General features: G+C 47.2%; 1 protein-coding gene across 1 annotated transcript; it reads left to right on the forward strand.

Annotated features, from left to right (window-relative positions):
• The first annotated feature begins 10,171 nt into the window (after positions 1–10,171).
• LOC139829868 (probable metal-nicotianamine transporter YSL6) lies at positions 10,172–14,254 on the forward strand. The gene is made up of 7 exons (XM_051360716.2): positions 10,172–10,686; positions 11,083–11,255; positions 11,355–11,452; positions 12,043–12,180; positions 12,421–12,610; positions 12,958–13,090; positions 13,172–14,254. The coding sequence occupies exons 1-7, from the start codon at positions 10,341–10,343 to the stop codon at positions 14,113–14,115; spliced, it is 2,022 nt and encodes a 673-aa protein (XP_051216676.2). The 5' UTR covers positions 10,172–10,340; the 3' UTR covers positions 14,116–14,254.
• Positions 14,255–17,458: the final 3,204 nt, after the last annotated feature.

Here is a 17,458-nt window from a genome sequence, read left to right on the forward strand (position 1 = left end):
GCATCCGTTGCATGGCAATCACTACTCCTTGCATAGCTTCGATCATAAGGCTTCCTCTTGTCTAATGGTCATTTACAGCTTTGCAAGCCTTTCTTCCATTTGGCCTTCCAAACCCCCATTAACGTTCTTTATGCCATAACATCCTGGTGCTAATACCAAATGCTTGCGCTCACCGGTTGAGTAGACTTCGAAACAGTTGATTCATGACGTTCATGTTTATGTTTACTTGACTGAATCCTTCTTATGTTGTGAAAATTTAATTGATGCTTGGAATGAAGGATAGAACTTCTATGCTGAATACTTAACACATCCTTAATGAACTTTGTACGGTTGCATGTCTTTAAAGCAATAGTTCATGAAAACTTCTAGCTTGTCTAACTCTTGCATTATCATCTCTTATATCAATATAGACACTTGCTTTGAATGATTTGATCTCAGCTCATATGCTTTACAATAGTATGATCAAAGTTATGATGGCACGTCACTCCAGAAATTATCTTTGTTATCGTTTACACCTGGACGACAGAAACTAAGCTTGGGGATGCTGATACGTCTCCGACGTATCGATAATTTCTTATGTTCCATGCCACATTATTGATGATATCTACATGTTTTATGCATACTTTATGTCATATTTATGCATTTCTGGAACTAACCTATTAACAAGATGCCGAAGAGCCGATTCTTTGTTTTCTGTTTTTGGTTTCAGAAATCCTAGTAAGGAAATATTCTCGGAATTGGACGGAATCAACGCCCAGGGGCCTATTTTCACACGAAGCTTCCAGAAGACCGAAGAGTCAACGAAGTGGGGCCACGAGGAGGCCAGAAGGTAGGGCGGCGCGGCCCAAGCCCTGGCCGCGCCGACCTGTCTCCTGGGCCCCTCGTGACGCCCCTTGACCTGCCCTTCCGCCTACAAATAGCCTTCGTCGCGAAACCCCCAGTACCGAGAGCCACGATACGGAAAACCTTCCAGAGACGCCGCCGCCGCCAATCCCATCTCGGGGGATTCAGGAGATCGCCTCCGGCACCCTGCCGGAGAGGGGATTCATCTCCCGGAGGACTCTACACCGCCATGGTCGCCTCCGGAGTGATGAGTGAGTAGTCTACCCCTGGACTATGGGTCCATAGCAGTAGCTAGATGGTTGTCTTCTCCTCATTATGATTCATTGTCGGATCTTGTGAGCTGCTGAACATGATCAAGATCATCTATCTGTAATGCTATATGTTGTGTTTGTTGGGATCCGATGAATAGAGAATACCATGTTATGTTGATTATCAATTTATATTTATGTGTTGTTTATGATCTTGCATGCTCTCCGTTACTAGTAGATGCTCTGGCCAAGTTGATGCTTGTAACTCCAAGAGGGAGTATTTATGCTCGATAGTGGGTTCATGTCTCCGTGAATCTGGGGGAGTGATGAAACCCCTAAGGTTATGGATGTCTTTGTTGCCACTAGGGATAAAACATTGATGCTATGTCCGAGGATGTAGTTATTGATTACATTACGCGCAATACTTAATGCAATTGTCTGTTGTTAGTAACTTAATACTGGAGGGGGTTCGGATGATAACCTGAAGGTGGACTTTTTAGGCATAGATGCATGCTGGATAGCGGTCTATGTACTTTGTCGTAATGCCCAATTAAATCTCACTATACTCATCATAATATGTATGTGCATGGTCATGCCCTCTTTATTTGTCAATTGCCCAACTGTAATTTGCTCACCCAACATGCTATTTATCTTATGGGAGAGACACCGCTAGTGAACTGTGGACCCCGGTCCAATTCTTTACATCTGAAATACAATCTACTGCAATACTTGTTCTACTGTTTTCTGCAAACAATCATCATCCACACTATACATCTAATCCTTTGTTACAGCAAGCCGGTGAGATTGACAACCTCACTGTTTTGTTGGGGCAAAGTACTTGGTTTGTGTTGTGCAGGTTCCACGTTGGCGCCGAAATCCCTGGTGTTGCGCCGCACTACATCTCGCCGCCATCAACCTTCAACGTGCTTCTTGACTCCTACTGGTTCGATAAACCTTGGTTTCTAACTGAGGGAAACTTACTGCTGTACGCATCACACCTTCCACTTGGGGTTCCCAACGGTCGCGTGCTGTACGCGTGTCAAGCTAAATTTCTGGCGCCGTTGCCGGGGATCTGAAGAAAAGTTACATCACAAAGATCTCTGACTCCCACGTCAACTACACGCCATCAGTAACCTTACTGCTTCTTGTTTATTGTTATTATTTCTTTTCCTGTCTGTGCCTTACAAGTTTCTTTCCTTCTGCAGGCTCCCATTGTCGCCCAATGCTATCCTCCCTCACCCGAGAGCGGCGTGGTACTGGAGGATGACGATGATGATTCTGAGGGAACCGAGGACGTTCAGCACGTTCTTGAGGACAGCGATGTCCAGGAGGAGGAAGCTGCCGAAGATGACACCTTCCTCAGGAGCAGGCGTCGTAAGCAGGTACACGATGACCTTATCACTTCGGCTGAATCAAGTCCTAGAGGAGGAGATAATGATGCCGACGAAGCTGCTTCGCCTCCTCATGCTAAGAAGAGTTCAACAAGTTTCTTCGTGGACGAAGATGACCTGGATCTGTGAGCATCTATACTCTTTTTGTTTTAATCTATTTCCCGTCATCCTTCATGCTAACTGTGTATTGTACTTAAGTAGCTCCGATGACGATGTTCCTCTCGCGAAGAGGGCCAAGCTTGCATCTGTGAAAGCAGCATCGGCTAAGGAGTCAAATCCTTCTCCCGCCAAGTCGACACCTCCTTCACGAACGGGTGTGGAGAAGGTCCCAGTATCGAGAGTTATCCCTCCTGACGACGCTCCCACCCCGTCAGCTGGTCGTGATCATGTAAGTACTTAATCTACCTGGTTTTTCCAAGTTTCTATCGTCTGGCTCCTCTTGATTTTTCCTGGCTGCAGCCGATTTACGCTACAGTCGACGCCGTGGCGGACTTCGCTGAGCAATTTACTCGCCTTGAAGCCGAAAACTCCCAACTTCGAAAGGCCGTCAAATCTTCGGCTGATCAGGTGGACGAGGGAGCATGATGCCTCCGTCTGGGCCGGTCGCCGCCGTTTAGGCGACCTCATCGAGCGGAAGAACGAGCTGATCGCTCAAGAGGCTGCCCTCCGCCTCGTCTAGATGCCCTCGCCCGACCGACGAGCCCATGAGGAGGCTGCTGACGTCTACGCACGCTTCTATTCTTGTAGACAGTGTTGAGCCTCCAAATGCAGAGGTTTGTAGAACATCATCAAGTTTCTCTTAAGTGAATCACCCAAGATTTATCGAACTCAGGGAGGTATAGATCAAAGATATCCCTCTCAAGCAACCTTGCAATTAAGATACAAGAAGTCTCTTGTGTCCCAACACACCCAATACACTTGTCAGGTGTATAGGTGCACTAGTTCGACGAAGAGATAGTGAACTACAAGTAATATGGATGTTTATAAGTGGTAATTTCAATCTGAACCACTCTCCGGTTGGATAACGAACACCAATTCACCGCGTAGGACTGTAAAAGCATTCCTTAAAGTTCGCGTTCCAAATCTAGGGACACCCCACGCTACCCTGAACCACTCTCCGGTTGGATAACGAACACCAATTCACCACGTAGGACTGCAAAAGCATTCCTTAAAGTTCGCGTTCCAAATCTAGGGACACCCCACGCTGTCACTTTGAGTATCCAAAGATAGTACTAACAAATACCACAATTTCATAGAGGCATCCAACTCAAATTATAACTCATGATCAATGTTCAAAAAATCGTTAATCTTAACTTATCGGTCGGCCTTAAAATGAAGATTAATCGCTTATCGGCCGATTAATTGATTTTATCGGTTAGCTATTTATCAGTTTATTTTTTTGTAAATCCTAATTTTCAACACTAAATTTTCTATAATATGCTATGCAAAAACTAATATTTAAGCATTGCACATAAGTATTACCTTGATTCCTTGCATTTGAATCAATAATAATGGAAAATTTGAGCTAATGCACAATTCTACAAAACCATAGAATGAAAATATCGACTGCCATACCAAATGTCATTGAAATTTCTCTGACAATCAGCCGAAATATCAGCCGTGCGAGTGAAAATCGGGCGAAATATCGGCTCTCAAACAAAAAAATCGGCCGAAATATCGGTGGAGCGATAAACTGGCCGATATGCCAAAATCTTATCGGTTACCACCCGATTCACGATAAATCGGCTGATAAATTGGCATCTCGGGTGATTTTGAGAACAATGCTCATGATAAGTATTTCTGTAAATTTTAGCCTAAGAGACACACACAGTGCACACACTGCCACCTTCACACCATGGGACAAGGTATCTCCGGAGATCACATAATAAAACCACTTGACTAGCATAATAGATGAAGAGTAACATCTACTTATTCAACTATATACAAAGCTCATGATCACATAAATATCAAACCATGGGAGAGAGAGAGAGAGATAAACCACATAGCTGACGGTAAAGCCCTCAGCCTCGGGGGAGAACTACTCCCTCCTCATCATGGGAGTCAGCAACAATGGTGAAGATGGCGGTGGAGTTGATGGAGATGGCTCCGGGGGCAATTCCCCGTGCCGGCAGGGTGTCGAAATAGAGATTTCTGTCCCCCGAAACTTGTCTTCGATGGCAGCGGAGCTACGGAACTTTTCATGGATGGAGGCTGATTAATTTAGGGTTTTCGCGTCGGGAGGCAATTTATAGGCGGAAGGACGAGGTCGGTGGGCACCTGAGGTGCCCACACCACCCCTAGGCGCGGCTAGGGGGGCCCGCGCCTAGGCATAGTGTGGCCGCCTTGGTGCCCCCCTCCGTCTCTGCTTTGGACTCCGTCTTCATGTCGGGAAACATAGGAGGTTTGGCTTTCGTTTCGTTCAATTCTAAGAATATTTCCTGTACAACTTTTCTAAAATACAAAAATAGCAGAAAACATGAACTAGCACTGTGACATTTTGTTAACAGGTTAGTTCCAAAAAATACACAAAAATGCCACGAAGTGTAAACAAAACATAAATTGGTGTAAAACAAGCATGAAGCATAAAAAATTTATGGATACGTTTCCAACGTATAAGATGGGGAGGCGGAGCTAGGCCGGCAACAGCGACAACATCGCCAGCAGGCGATCAAGGAGGCCAAGGACGTCGGCCGCGTCCGCCTCGAGGCACGGGACGTTGTGGAACACGCCGAGAGCGTTGTGCGAGAGCTCGGGTTATGCGGGAAGCGGACCATGACGCCGCAGGAGGAGGAGCAGGCCCGCGCCTAAGCTGCGAGGACGGACCAGAGGACGAAGACCGCGGAAGAAGACCGCCGCTAGACCACCCAACTGGTAAATTGGAGTGGAATCCTCACGCGTAGAGATCGCCCGCATCGAGTGAAATCCACGGCCGCGGCGGCGAGTCGGCCGCGAGTCCGGGTAGCTAGGATAGTAGTTAGGTAGTATTAAGAAAAATGTGTTATATCTTATTTTAATGAAAAATAAAGTTATCTTCCTATGATACGCGGGTCAAGGGAGGCGAGCGACCAACTCGGCGTCCGTGGCCACGAAAACCTGGCCTAGATTTGGGCCGAGTTTGGATCGTTCCGGACGCCCCGACTATCCGTTTTTGGGATGGGTTCGCGCGCTGGGTCGCAATTTTGTCCGGACCCATTCGGACGCGCAGGACGTAAGATGAGTCGCCGCGTTGGAGATAGCCTTGGTGTTAGACGACCCAGGATTTACTGTGACACTTGTCAAGCAGTTTTGTTATTATTTCTTGACAACGTTGAGAAGGTTAAATCTACAAGCTTGCACTATGAGGCCAGCCGGTCTAGGCCCGCGCGCGCAGACGAAGCACGTTATGCCAAGCAAAGCAACGCGTGAATCAACGCTTGCAGCTTACAAACCACGGTCAAACAAAAACGCACACACACATATATATAGGCAGGTCGTTTTAGTATTTTGTCCTGCCTCCATGCGTCCGACGTCCTGATTTAGGTTCAGCAAGGCACCAAATCAGTACACTTGTGGCTACCATTACGCCTGCCCCGCACGAATACAATGCATGCGTCCTGATGGTTCAAACGACTGTCAAATGTGTGGTTAGACTTACATCCGGCCCCACAAAATCATAATCTAGGCGCCTGCATGGTTGTCTGGTTGATTAGCATGGCAGTGGCAACATACGGAAGCGGTAGAAGTGTGTGGCTGCCGTTAGCTCGACGAGGCCCCACCGGACAGCGAGCGGCCGGCCTTCAGTGCCCGCATGTTTACGGGCACGGAAGTGAAACCGTATCGCCTGTGCGTGTCGGTAACAGCGTACACAGAACCGAGGTGCCCGGTTCTGCCGCTGAAACGTGGGCCCGCCCAGCCCACGAGCCAATGCAGAACAAGATTGCCCGAGCTCTCTTTTCACCGTCCCGCAGAAGATCTCGAGAGCCCGAGCACGATTCACGGCGCTTCCCTTCTATCCCGCTCCTTGAAAAGATTAGATGACCGGTGGGGCCAACTACCTTTGCCGTGGTGGGCTCGCCTTCCACGTCTGGCTCACCTTTAAACACTTTCTAAACTACCCCGTGCCTATTTAAATTTGGCTATTTCCACGCTCCAGCATGTTATGCATTATTTGCGCATCATATTTTCTGCAATGGAACTCAATCTTGTTTATTTACAATGGGGAATGTCCTTATAATCATTAACAGAGCACAGTTTTTTTCTTTTTTGGGGTGGACGACACTCAAGTCGAACGAGACGGTCATGTCCTCCTTTGCAATTAATTTGGTCCCGGCCTCAATGGCCTGGGTTTTAAGAGTTCTCTTATTAAGGTCAATGAAGCTAGTACTGCATGTGGCTTCTTCTCCCGGTATCACTTCTTATCCCGCCCGGTATTTGCCTTCTCTATCTCGGTCATCAACCACTTCAACTTTTGCTTAATGCAAGTGCGGAAGCGCCACGTTTGAGGTCAGCCCCAGATCAGCCTTGGTGGCCTTAAGGCCCCTAGGCTAAGATGCAAAGCCATCATTGCTATTTTTTAGGCCACCCTCTTTCAAGGTCAATGATCGATTGATCGGTGATACATTGCCCACCTTCTCGAGACCCTCTTTCTATGTAGCATAGCATGATTTCCAGTTAGAAAAATCCATGATCTCCGTCTAACAATCTCACAACGTGAATGCCTTGTTTTCATGACATGTCTTCAAGTACTACAAAGCAAGGAGCACCTACACATATACAAACCGTTAGAGACAATCACGTATGCCAATGTACAATGCCATATTTCAAGTGGCCGAGGTCTTACCATGTATGGAACACCGAGGACACTCACGGTGCTCCTAGCCACATGCTCGATTGCGCCACAAAATTTTGTTGCACTCAAGTTGGATGACCCCCATATCTTTTGAATTGACACTTGGCCTCGATCACTATGAATTCGTAAGGGAGAGAACCTCCTACGCTCATGAAAATGGCAGGTAACCTTCCACCAATATGAAGATACTTTTTGCTCGGCGCCGCAAATTGGAACTTGGCTAATCGACATCCAAGAACGACAAAGGCAACACTCCTCCTTAACCGTTTAACCACCACTCCTTTGGCTCTTTTTTGCCCGTCGTCACCTTCCATAGACGCATCGTCCTAATACCATCGCATTGGCTTGAATCGATGAGCACATGAGTGTGGTTGAGGTCGAGGCCAAACACCACCATGCCGCCCTGGAAGGACATGACCTCCGACCATGACAATTGCGACCTGCCATGCCGGGAGTGCATGAGGACGTGTTGGGCGGTGCATAGCGTCCCCGCCGGTGCCGCCAGCGACCGTGCCCGTAGAGGTGGCTTTGCGGCGGCGAACGTGACCGGGCTTGCCGAAGAACCACCGTCGACCTGCTTTGTCGGTGTCGAGCGCCTCGTTCTTGATCATGAGGTGGCTGGAGAGGAAGTGGCTTGTGTGTCACTGGTGGATGGCCCTGGGGATGAGAAGAGGAGGACGTGCACGAGCGATGTCCGCATGGACATATTTTTGGGTGTGACTATTTCTCGGTCGACTAAGTAGTAACTTCGTTCTCAGTCAAATGATGTCATCAAATTTCAGGCACAACTCATGTTGCAACATTTTTTTTTGATAAAGGGAATATTTTAATATCAAGAAGATACCAATTACACCTAGCCTCTGCAACAACGCACCACCCTAATGGCACTACGGATGCACACAGCCAAAAACAAGAAAAGAAAACTAAGAAACAAAAGTCCCGCTACAATATCTCGGGCCTAACAACAGCAATACATCCACCGCCAAGACAACACCTGAATTACAGACTAGTCCCCGCTCTCAAAACAAATGCCTCCACCAAGGACATTGCCAGGCACAACCAATTAAGACCAGACCTTGGGTTTTCACCCTGAAAGGTAGGACTCTGCACTTCACCTGTGTTGTCGCCCCCACTTTCATACCGCTGCTGTGAAGCCCGGAACAACAAGCAAGTCCCTCAACATCGCAAAGACTTAAACCTCCCTTAGCTAGTCCTCCCCTCTGGCCTTCATGAAATTCTCTTCTTCCGACTTTCATCATGGATCCATAGTCACTTGATGTCAATCAAAGAAAAAGAGCTTCGCGCCGCTCCCTCCAGAACCAATCGGTCGGAATAAAAACATGGGTGCGCACGACCGAATACCTCCGATCCAACAAACTCCTGGCAAAAACACTGTTACATTCATCGGCGGAGCCTTCCGGAACTCAACACTCCGGCCAGATCACGAGTCCAGGCCTCCGGTAGGTCCTCCTCTTCACGCAAGAGAGGCCCTAGGACCGCCGCCTTTATTCAGGTTGGACCCCCACGTCGGCGACCATCCTGGGCTGGCCACTCCAACCCTCCACCGGCGACACCATCGTCGGCTTCCAAGCTCCTCCATCTCGCAGCCGGAACGAGTAGGTTAGCGATAGTTGCTTGACGATGCCTTCAACAAGATAACGGCACAGACGCCGCCATCGCCCGCCATGACCGGAGTCGGCTCGGTTTTCACCGGCTACTATGCCTCCCGTCTCGCTGCCGGCGCTGAAAGTGGGATGAAAAATCCAACACAGCCAGCCTGGCCGACTGCCTTCGGTGGATGAAGTCAGCCACCACCACCATGCCCGGGCCGAAGACCCGGACGTCCTCAAGCCGGGAAGAAGACCCAGCGAAGCCTCCTCGTGCCATTGACGAGACGCAGCCGCGATGGATCGCGATCCGAACCTCCGGCCCAGATCCGACCACACCGCAGCCAACATCGGTCGCCGGCCGCCGGAGATCCGCCGGCCACCGCCATCCCGCCGCGTTCAGTCGACAGAGGAGGAGGGTGTAGGCCGCCGCTCCCACACGCTCCCGCAGGCCGCGCTGCGCTCTGCCGACGGAGGACCGAGCCGCCACCGCCGCCTCACCACAGGGGTTTTGCCCCGCGGTGTCCTCGGCGACGGCGGCGGAGGAGGGGGGCCTGTAGGGGAGGGGAGGAGGGCGGAGTGGAGGGAACTCCCCGGGGACGGCGGGCGGCGCCGCCGCCTCGGGGGAGAGGTTAGGTCGGGGTAGCTGTTGCAACATGTGACTATTACAAATCATGATGCAAATCAAATGGTGTAAGACTTGAGTGAGCACGGAATTAATTCTCAGCTAAGTGGCAAACAGAGCTTGGCTCTGGTGGTTAGGTCCCCTGTGGTGGAACCAGCCCACCCAGGTTCAAGTCCTAGACTTGGCATGGGTGTTTGCATTTACCTGGATTATTCCAGGATTTAACCGGCGCTATGCTTTCAGTGGTAGGTGACGTGCCCGTCAACAGCGAGGCGCCAGTGGTGACTTCGTCAACCTCAAGATATGCCGGCTCAGTCCCTCGAAGGTGCTCATAGGGGTAGGGTGTGCGTGCGTGCGTTCATAGGGGTGTTTGTACGTGCGTGTTTGTGAGCGTCTGCGTTGTACTGTGTTCTCAAAAAAAAAAAAATTCTCAGCTAAGTGAGAAAATGCAAATGCCCATATTTTTAGCCTAAAATTGTGTCGAGAATGAATCAATTCGCACACCTCGGTTTATTTACGTTGAGCCGTTGTATCAAGTATTTTGTGTCTTCTACCTGCACGCACAAAAAAAAACTCAGATACTAGTTTATATGGGTCCGCTCGAGAAACAGTGGTGACCAGAAGCCGGAACTTGCAGTTGAACAGCAAACAGGATTGGCTTAAATAGACCCCGCTCCCCGCCTCCTCCTGTCACCAGTCCCAGCCACCTCGCCGGCGTCGTCTCCTAGACGAAACCAACTAGCTGCCCGAAGAATCCATAAGATCCGTGGGAGGAGGGACACTAGCGTGTGGGGGAAGATGGGATCCGAGGCGGATGCGGCGGAGCTGACCGGGCCCCTCCTCGCCGGCGCGCCGGCGACGGCGGAGGAGGCGGTGCCGCCGTGGCGGGACCAAATCACGGTCCGGGGGATAGTGGTGAGCGCAATTCTGGGGGTGCTCTTCTGCCTCATCACGCACAAGCTCAACCTCACCGTGGGGATCATCCCCTCCCTCAACGTCGCCGCGGGCCTGCTCGGCTACTTCCTCGTGCGCACCTGGACGGCCGCGCTCGCCAGGTTCGGGATCGTCTCCAAGCCCTTCACCAAGCAGGAGAACACCGTCATCCAGACCTGCGTCGTCGCGTGCTACGGCATCGCCTTCAGCGGTATGTATCCTCCTCTGCTTAGGTTGCTTGTTTAGGTGGAGATGCGATTCTGGGTTACGTTTGGTTTGACCCGTAACTAACGTCTACTCATGCCCGTTTATTCTAAGTACGTCCCCCGTGTTAGATTTCGGTTCAGCAATGCTAGGGATTTCAGAAACGTCGGATTTTGTTTCAGAATTTTCAGTATTAACGAAGTTGTTGGTAGGCTGAACCCCTGACCTGAATATATGGTTACAGACTTACAGAGTGGGGATACAGATCTTGATGCAGTGAATTTCAAAATTTGCATCACGTGTCTCTGATTTTGGTGTGCATTACGAGTGGCAGGGACGCTGATGGTATTTTACCCCCTTTTCGTAGGGCTCACATCGTCAACTAATATTTCTCTTGACGCAGGTGGCTTTGGATCGTATATGCTTGCAATGGATCAAAAAACTTATGAGCTTATTGGGACCGATTATCCTGGTAACAGGGCAGAGGATGTTAAGAATCCTTCGCTCAGTTGGATGATCGGCTTCATGTTTGTTGTTAGCTTCCTCGGTCTATTTAGTCTTGTTGCGCTGCGCAAGGTACTCACTTACATCTTGGAACCATGCATCTGTTATGTTTATATGATTCTGCTTTTGAATGAATTTTAGTAAACTAATGTATGTTTTTGTGTTTGCTAGGTGATGGTAATTGATTACAAGCTCACCTATCCCAGTGGAACTGCTACCGCTATGTTGATAAATAGCTTCCACACTACTACAGGAGCTGAGCTTGCAGAGTAAGAAACGGATCAGAGATTCTCCTTAATTTATACTCATAGTTTTTTTTTAACAGAATATCAACAGTATTTTTTTACGGAATATAGAATATCAACAGTATTTTTTTTACGGAATATAGAACATCAGTAGTTGCCACAGTAGTCTGGTGAAGTTGCAAGTCAGTCATCAACCCATTATGTGTTCTATCTATTGGGTATTCAGCGGTTATGGTAGCTATTTCGACTGAAATTTAGTGGGGAAATTAATGTGTGCCAGGTAATTTCATCATACTATTTTATGTTTGTAATGCTCAGATAGAAACTGTCAATCATAAGGTTTTATTGATCTACTATGACAGTTTGGTTCTACTGGATTGAAACTAGGAATACTGCTATATGCTCTCTATCTCTCTAACAAGCTTCTTTCTTGGGAAGGAGTGTGCAATGAAGTGTTCAATTACTGCAGCACTTGGGTCCGAAGATATAAATGCCACTTTTTCTGTTTGTACAGTAGTCATGCAGCACATACTTGTTAAATTGCAATGTCCTTTGTAGCGATTATCTAAGTTGCTTGAGTTTTTACACTACTAATTTGTGTTTTATGGTTGCAGGAAACAAGTTAGCTGTCTTGGGAAGTATTTAAGCATTAGTTTTATCTGGAACTTGTTTAAGTGGTTCTTCAGTGGTGTTGGGGATTCTTGTGGCTTTGATAATTTCCCTTCTCTGGGGCTTGCAGCTTTTAAGAACACGTAAGAGTTTTCTTTAATTAGTTTTACGCACTCCTTCAGTTTTTAAGAGTCAGAAGAAATACATTTAGTTTTTATGGTTGAAAGAACCTTGCCTTCCTTTGTTCCCTTAGGGCTTTTACCTTCTTTGACCATGTCTCTTGTGTGGCTGCTATAACTTGTACTGCCATGTGGAGCTACTCATCCTTTAAAATGGACCATCCTATGGATGCTAACCATTGTTTTACCTGTTCCATTTTATAGGTTTTATTTTGACTTCAGCCCAACCTATATTGGATGTGGTCTTATATGCCCACACATTGTTAACTGCTCTACACTTCTTGGAGCCATTATATCTTGGGGTTTTCTTTGGCCATATGTAACCACGAAAGCTGGGGACTGGTATCCAGCTGATCTTGGAAGCAACGATTTCAAAGGACTCTATGGATACAAGGTATGGTGATTTAAGATTTTATTTGTTCATGGTAAAGTAACTTTCAGTTTCATACTGCAGACTGACAGCCCACCTATGATGTTCTTTTCTCGATATAACTATAACTAGATCATTCATCATAATGCTTGATAAAATAGTGTTGCTTGTTTCCTCTCCATAATAAATTAGGCAAGTACTGTATATATGAAGTCAACATGGACTAATACTGCTCTTTTGCTATTTCACTAGTGGTTGTTATTGCTTACAGAACATACAGATGGCACATCTAATTTGTTTAATAATAACTTTGTTCACAGACTGACCAGTCTTTTACACAAAAACTAAGATGTCTCTACCCTGCCTTCCAGGTTTTCATATCTGTATCCGTGATACTTGGTGATGGTATCTATAACCTCATTAAGATCATTTATGCTACTATCAAGGAAATAATGAATGCTCGATCAAAACAAGGAAGACTTCCTCTTGTCCGGGTTCAGGATGGTAAATGTTTTGTTGTATAGTGTTTACCTACCAGTAAATATCATAAATCATGCATCTCATCTTGTTCCTTTGTTATTGCAGATGATGAAAGTTCAAAATTATCAACCGAGGAAAAACTTCTGAATGATATATTTGTAAAAGACAGTATCCCTCCCTGGTTGGCAGGATCTGGTTATGTGGGCCTTGCAGCAATATCAACTGCGACTGTACCAATGCTGTTCCCACAGCTCAAGTGGTACCTTGTCCTCTCTGCTTATGTTGTTGCTCCCCTACTCGCCTTCTGCAACTCTTATGGGACTGGCCTGACAGACTGGAGCCTTTCATCCACATATGGAAAGATTGGCCTTTTCATTTTTGCCTCATGGGTTGGCCAGCATGGTGGTGTGATCGCCGGCTTAGCAGCTTGCGGTGTTATGATGTCCATCGTATCCACGGCTGCTGATCTCATGCAGGACTTCAAGACTGGTTACCTGACCCTCTCTTCACCAAGGTCCATGTTTGTGTCTCAGTTGATTGGGACTGCCCTTGGCTGTGTAATTGCTCCTCTCACATTTTGGCTTTACTGGACGGCCTTCGATATTGGCAATCCTGATGGCATGTTCAAAGCTCCATATGCAGTCATCTTCCGTGAGATGTCAATCCTGGGTGTTGAAGGATTCTCAGCACTGCCCCAGCACTGCCTAGCAATCTGCACTTTCTTCTTTTTTGCAGCCATAGCAATCAACCTCCTGAAGGATGTTACTCCAGACAGCGTGTCCAAATTCGTCCCACTCCCAATGGCCATGGCTATTCCCTTCTACATCGGAGCATATTTTGCGATCGACATGTTCATTGGGACCGTCATCTTGTTTGTCTGGGAGAGGGTGAACCGCAAGGAGTCTGAGGACTTTGCAGGCGCGGTTGCTTCTGGTTTGATCTGTGGTGACGGAATTTGGAGTGTCCCTTCTGCGATACTGTCCCTCATGAGGATCGACCCACCGATGTGCATGTACTTCAAGCCATCTGTTGCATACGGCTTAATATAGAGCGAGATTGCTCATTTTATTAGGATGGCATAAATAGAAAAGAATTACGCTGTGTACATATTTTACACAATTGTAAATTACACTGCCGCAAAACAGCAGCAGTTATTTTCATTGTGTTAATATATATCTTATTCTCCTCTGATTTCTCGCATTCCAATGTTACTGATGCTGCAGTCCTCACCCTAGTCTTATTTGATCTGTTAAACTATCTTTTAAGCCCTCCCCCAATGCTATTTTCTAGCATGAGAAACGAGGGACATTACGGAAATACCTAAGGAACCTGGCTGCGCGCACCCAGGTTCTCAAAAATTGAGAAAATGCTATTTGATTTTCAAAAAATTAAAATAAATTGTTGCATGTACATATTATCTTGATACTTCCTTGTGTTAGTTTTCATGGGAAAATACAATGTCCAAATATTTTGGATGTGTACTGTTCAAAGAAATAAGAATTTTTATTTTCTCATTTTTGTGTAGGTTACATATGATTGTATTTTGCCTTTAAAATCTGCACAAGTACGTATCAACATAATACATACATGTGTGTATTTTAAAAAAAATTCTGAAACTTTGAAATAGCGTTATTTTGAAAAAAAAATCATAACTAGGTGCGCATACCTAGGTTCCAAAAGTACCGGTCGGCGATATTAGGCCTTTTTAATGCATTGGCACTTAGTATCTCATGCTAAGAGCATATCCAGTCTCCCAAACCACCCCCAAAGAAATTTGAAGCGCGTTGGACGTTTGATTGCCCTCAACCATGCGCATACCTAGGTTCCAAAAGTGCCGGTCGGCGATATTAGGCCTTTTTAATGCATTGACACTTAGTATCTCATGCTAAGAGCATATCCAGTCTCCCAAACCACCACAAAGAAATTTCAAGCGCGTTGGACGTCTGATTGCCCTCAACCACGCACCCCAAAGCTCTTTTCGATCTGGCGCCCCGAGGCCATCACCTCTACACAGTGGATGTTGCATGGGCCCATAACGCTAAAAGCGGGGCTGCAAGTGGCACGCCATGCATGTCATCCACACAAAGAAATTCCATTTCTCCCGCCACTTTCTCCCTCCCGTCGCGACTACTTGAAAGTCCATGGAGCCCCATGCGTGGTTTTGGTAATTGGTGACAATTCCTATGGACTAATGGTTGCATAGAGTTATATTTGTAGGAGTTGTTCATAGTTAATATTTGAACCATATGTTGGCTTCAAGGTTATAATAAGAAATTAGGTGCAAGTTCAAGATGAGTCAACTCGAAGAGATCATATACTTGAAGCTTGCCATTCATAAGATGAGTCAACTCGAAAATATTATATGCTTGAAGCTTTCCATTTATATGGTGTTCATGTATATGTGAAGGTGCACCGAAGAAGGAGCCCTCCCATAGTGGAATGTGGGGGAGAAATCCACAAGACTTCATAGTGTGAGGACAATTAAGAATGGTATTCCTTCTTGTCGCAGTCAAGATCGGCATCATCTAGCTCAAGTGGAATGCGCAAGGTTAAGGTTTGATCTTGATAGGGTTTCTTTCTCGCTGGTCTTGTCATTTAGTTGGGAGACCGGTTTATAGGGTAGGTGGCGTACTATCAAGAGGGCTCTCGAGTGAGTAACTCGATCGTATCGTTCGGAGAGAGCTCAAGCCGTTGCATCCTTGCATCATCTTTCTTGGTTGTTATTTGGATCTTATCCATGTGGTGTTTTAGAGCTTGTGGATATTTCCATGACAAGCTCTAGTTCATCGAAAACGGATTTCGTGTATATCACTTGTTACATTTTCGAGTTTGGCGAATTTCTAGGTTTCCTGTAATCTTGCGGTACCGCGGCTTGTCCTCAACTCGCAGAACCCCCGGCGGTCGAAGCAAACGAAGACCAGCACTGGTGCCGGTACTAGTGTCGGTGGTACCGGGCCACTTGAGCCGGGTGGTACCGCCTGCTGGCCCTCGCGCGCGCCCGTAGCTGCCTGCTTCGTTCACGCGTGCCCGCGCTCGTGCCCGCGTTGACCCTCTTGCTTCCTGGATCGCTCACTCGCACGCGCGCCCGCCCAGCTCGCTCACTCTTGGCTGCCTCTGCCTTCGCTCACGCGCGCCCCCGCGTTGACCCACCCAGATCCCCTGCCTGGCTCGCTGGCGGTCAGCTCGCCCCGATCGATCCCCTGTTCAATGGCTCCTATGGTTGGCTGCACGTGGGGTTGGGCGGTAGTACCGCTCCTCCCAGGCCGGTACTACCGGCCCAAGCCATTTCTGTCAAGCCGAAGGTAGAAAATTAGTGCCACCTATTTAAGCCCCACTTTCTCTCTCTTTTGAGTTAGTTCTTCTTCCCCACTTGCTCCCCACCATTGTTGCAAACTTGAGAGCTTCCTCTCCCTCAACTCCCTTGATGATTCCTGCTCATATTTGCACCAATCAAATCCTCCTCTTTGTGAGAGAATCCCTAGATCTAATCTTGGGAGAGAAATTTGGTGTTCCTCACCTTATTCGTTCTTCCTATCTTATTCCCCAATAGCTTTTGTAGCTTTGTTGGAATTTGAGAGAGGAGGATTTGAGCATCTTTGTGGTGTTCTTGCCATTGCATTTGGTGCACCGGTTTGAATTCTTCGCGGTCATACGTGGAGGTGAAACTCCGTGAGATATTCACTTACTTCGGGAGCTTATTCCCGGAGTTTGTTCTTCTTGGGTTCTTGGAACCCTAGACGGCTTATTGGTCTTTGTGGTGTTCCCGAGGCCTCCAATTAAGTTGTGGAGATAGCCCCAAGCTTTGTGCGGGTTCGGTGACCACCCTTAAGGTTCCATAGTGGATCGAGGATTTCCCTTTTGGTGGGAAGGCTCGAGGAGAATACGGTGAGGCCTTCGTGGCGTTTGAAGTGATTTGTCCTCCACACTGCTTCAACGGAGATTAGCACTCATAAGAGTGTGAACTTCGGGATACATCGTCATCTCCGCGTCACCCCGGTTATTCCTATACACGAGCTTTTTTACTTATGCACTTTACTTGTGATAGCCTTCGTGCTTGAAGTTATATATCTTACTATCATATAGTTGCTTGTGTTTCTTAGCATAAGTTGTTTGTGCACATAGGTGAATCCTAGTTATATAGGTTTTGTGTTTGACAAATTAAACGATAGTTTTATTCCTCATTTGTCAAGTCATATTCGTAAAAAAATTACACCGCCTATCACCCCCTCTCTAGACGGCATCCGTATCCTTTCACTGCTCATTTCTCCCCGCGGCGGGAGTTTTTATTTGTCCCTCAGACTAACACATCATTCTCGCTATTGTTATCGATATAAACTAGCCAACTCTAGCATCAAGAACATATAGACAACATGTATCTATAAATAATACTTG

The sequence above is a fragment of the Lolium perenne genome, chromosome 2 (genome assembly GCF_019359855.2).
Source record: "Lolium perenne isolate Kyuss_39 chromosome 2, Kyuss_2.0, whole genome shotgun sequence".
Classification (NCBI taxonomy): Eukaryota; Viridiplantae; Streptophyta; class Magnoliopsida; order Poales; family Poaceae; genus Lolium; species Lolium perenne.

Coding starts and splice junctions, on each gene's coding strand:
- LOC139829868 (XM_051360716.2), top strand. CDS start 10,341: ATGGGATCCGAGGCGGATGCGGCGGAGCTGACCGGGCCCCTCCTCGCC. Junction 11,256..11,354: donor GTCTTGTTGCGCTGCGCAAG/GTACTCACTTAC, acceptor TGTGTTTGCTAG/GTGATGGTAATTGATTACAA. Junction 12,611..12,957: donor AAGGACTCTATGGATACAAG/GTATGGTGATTT, acceptor CCTGCCTTCCAG/GTTTTCATATCTGTATCCGT.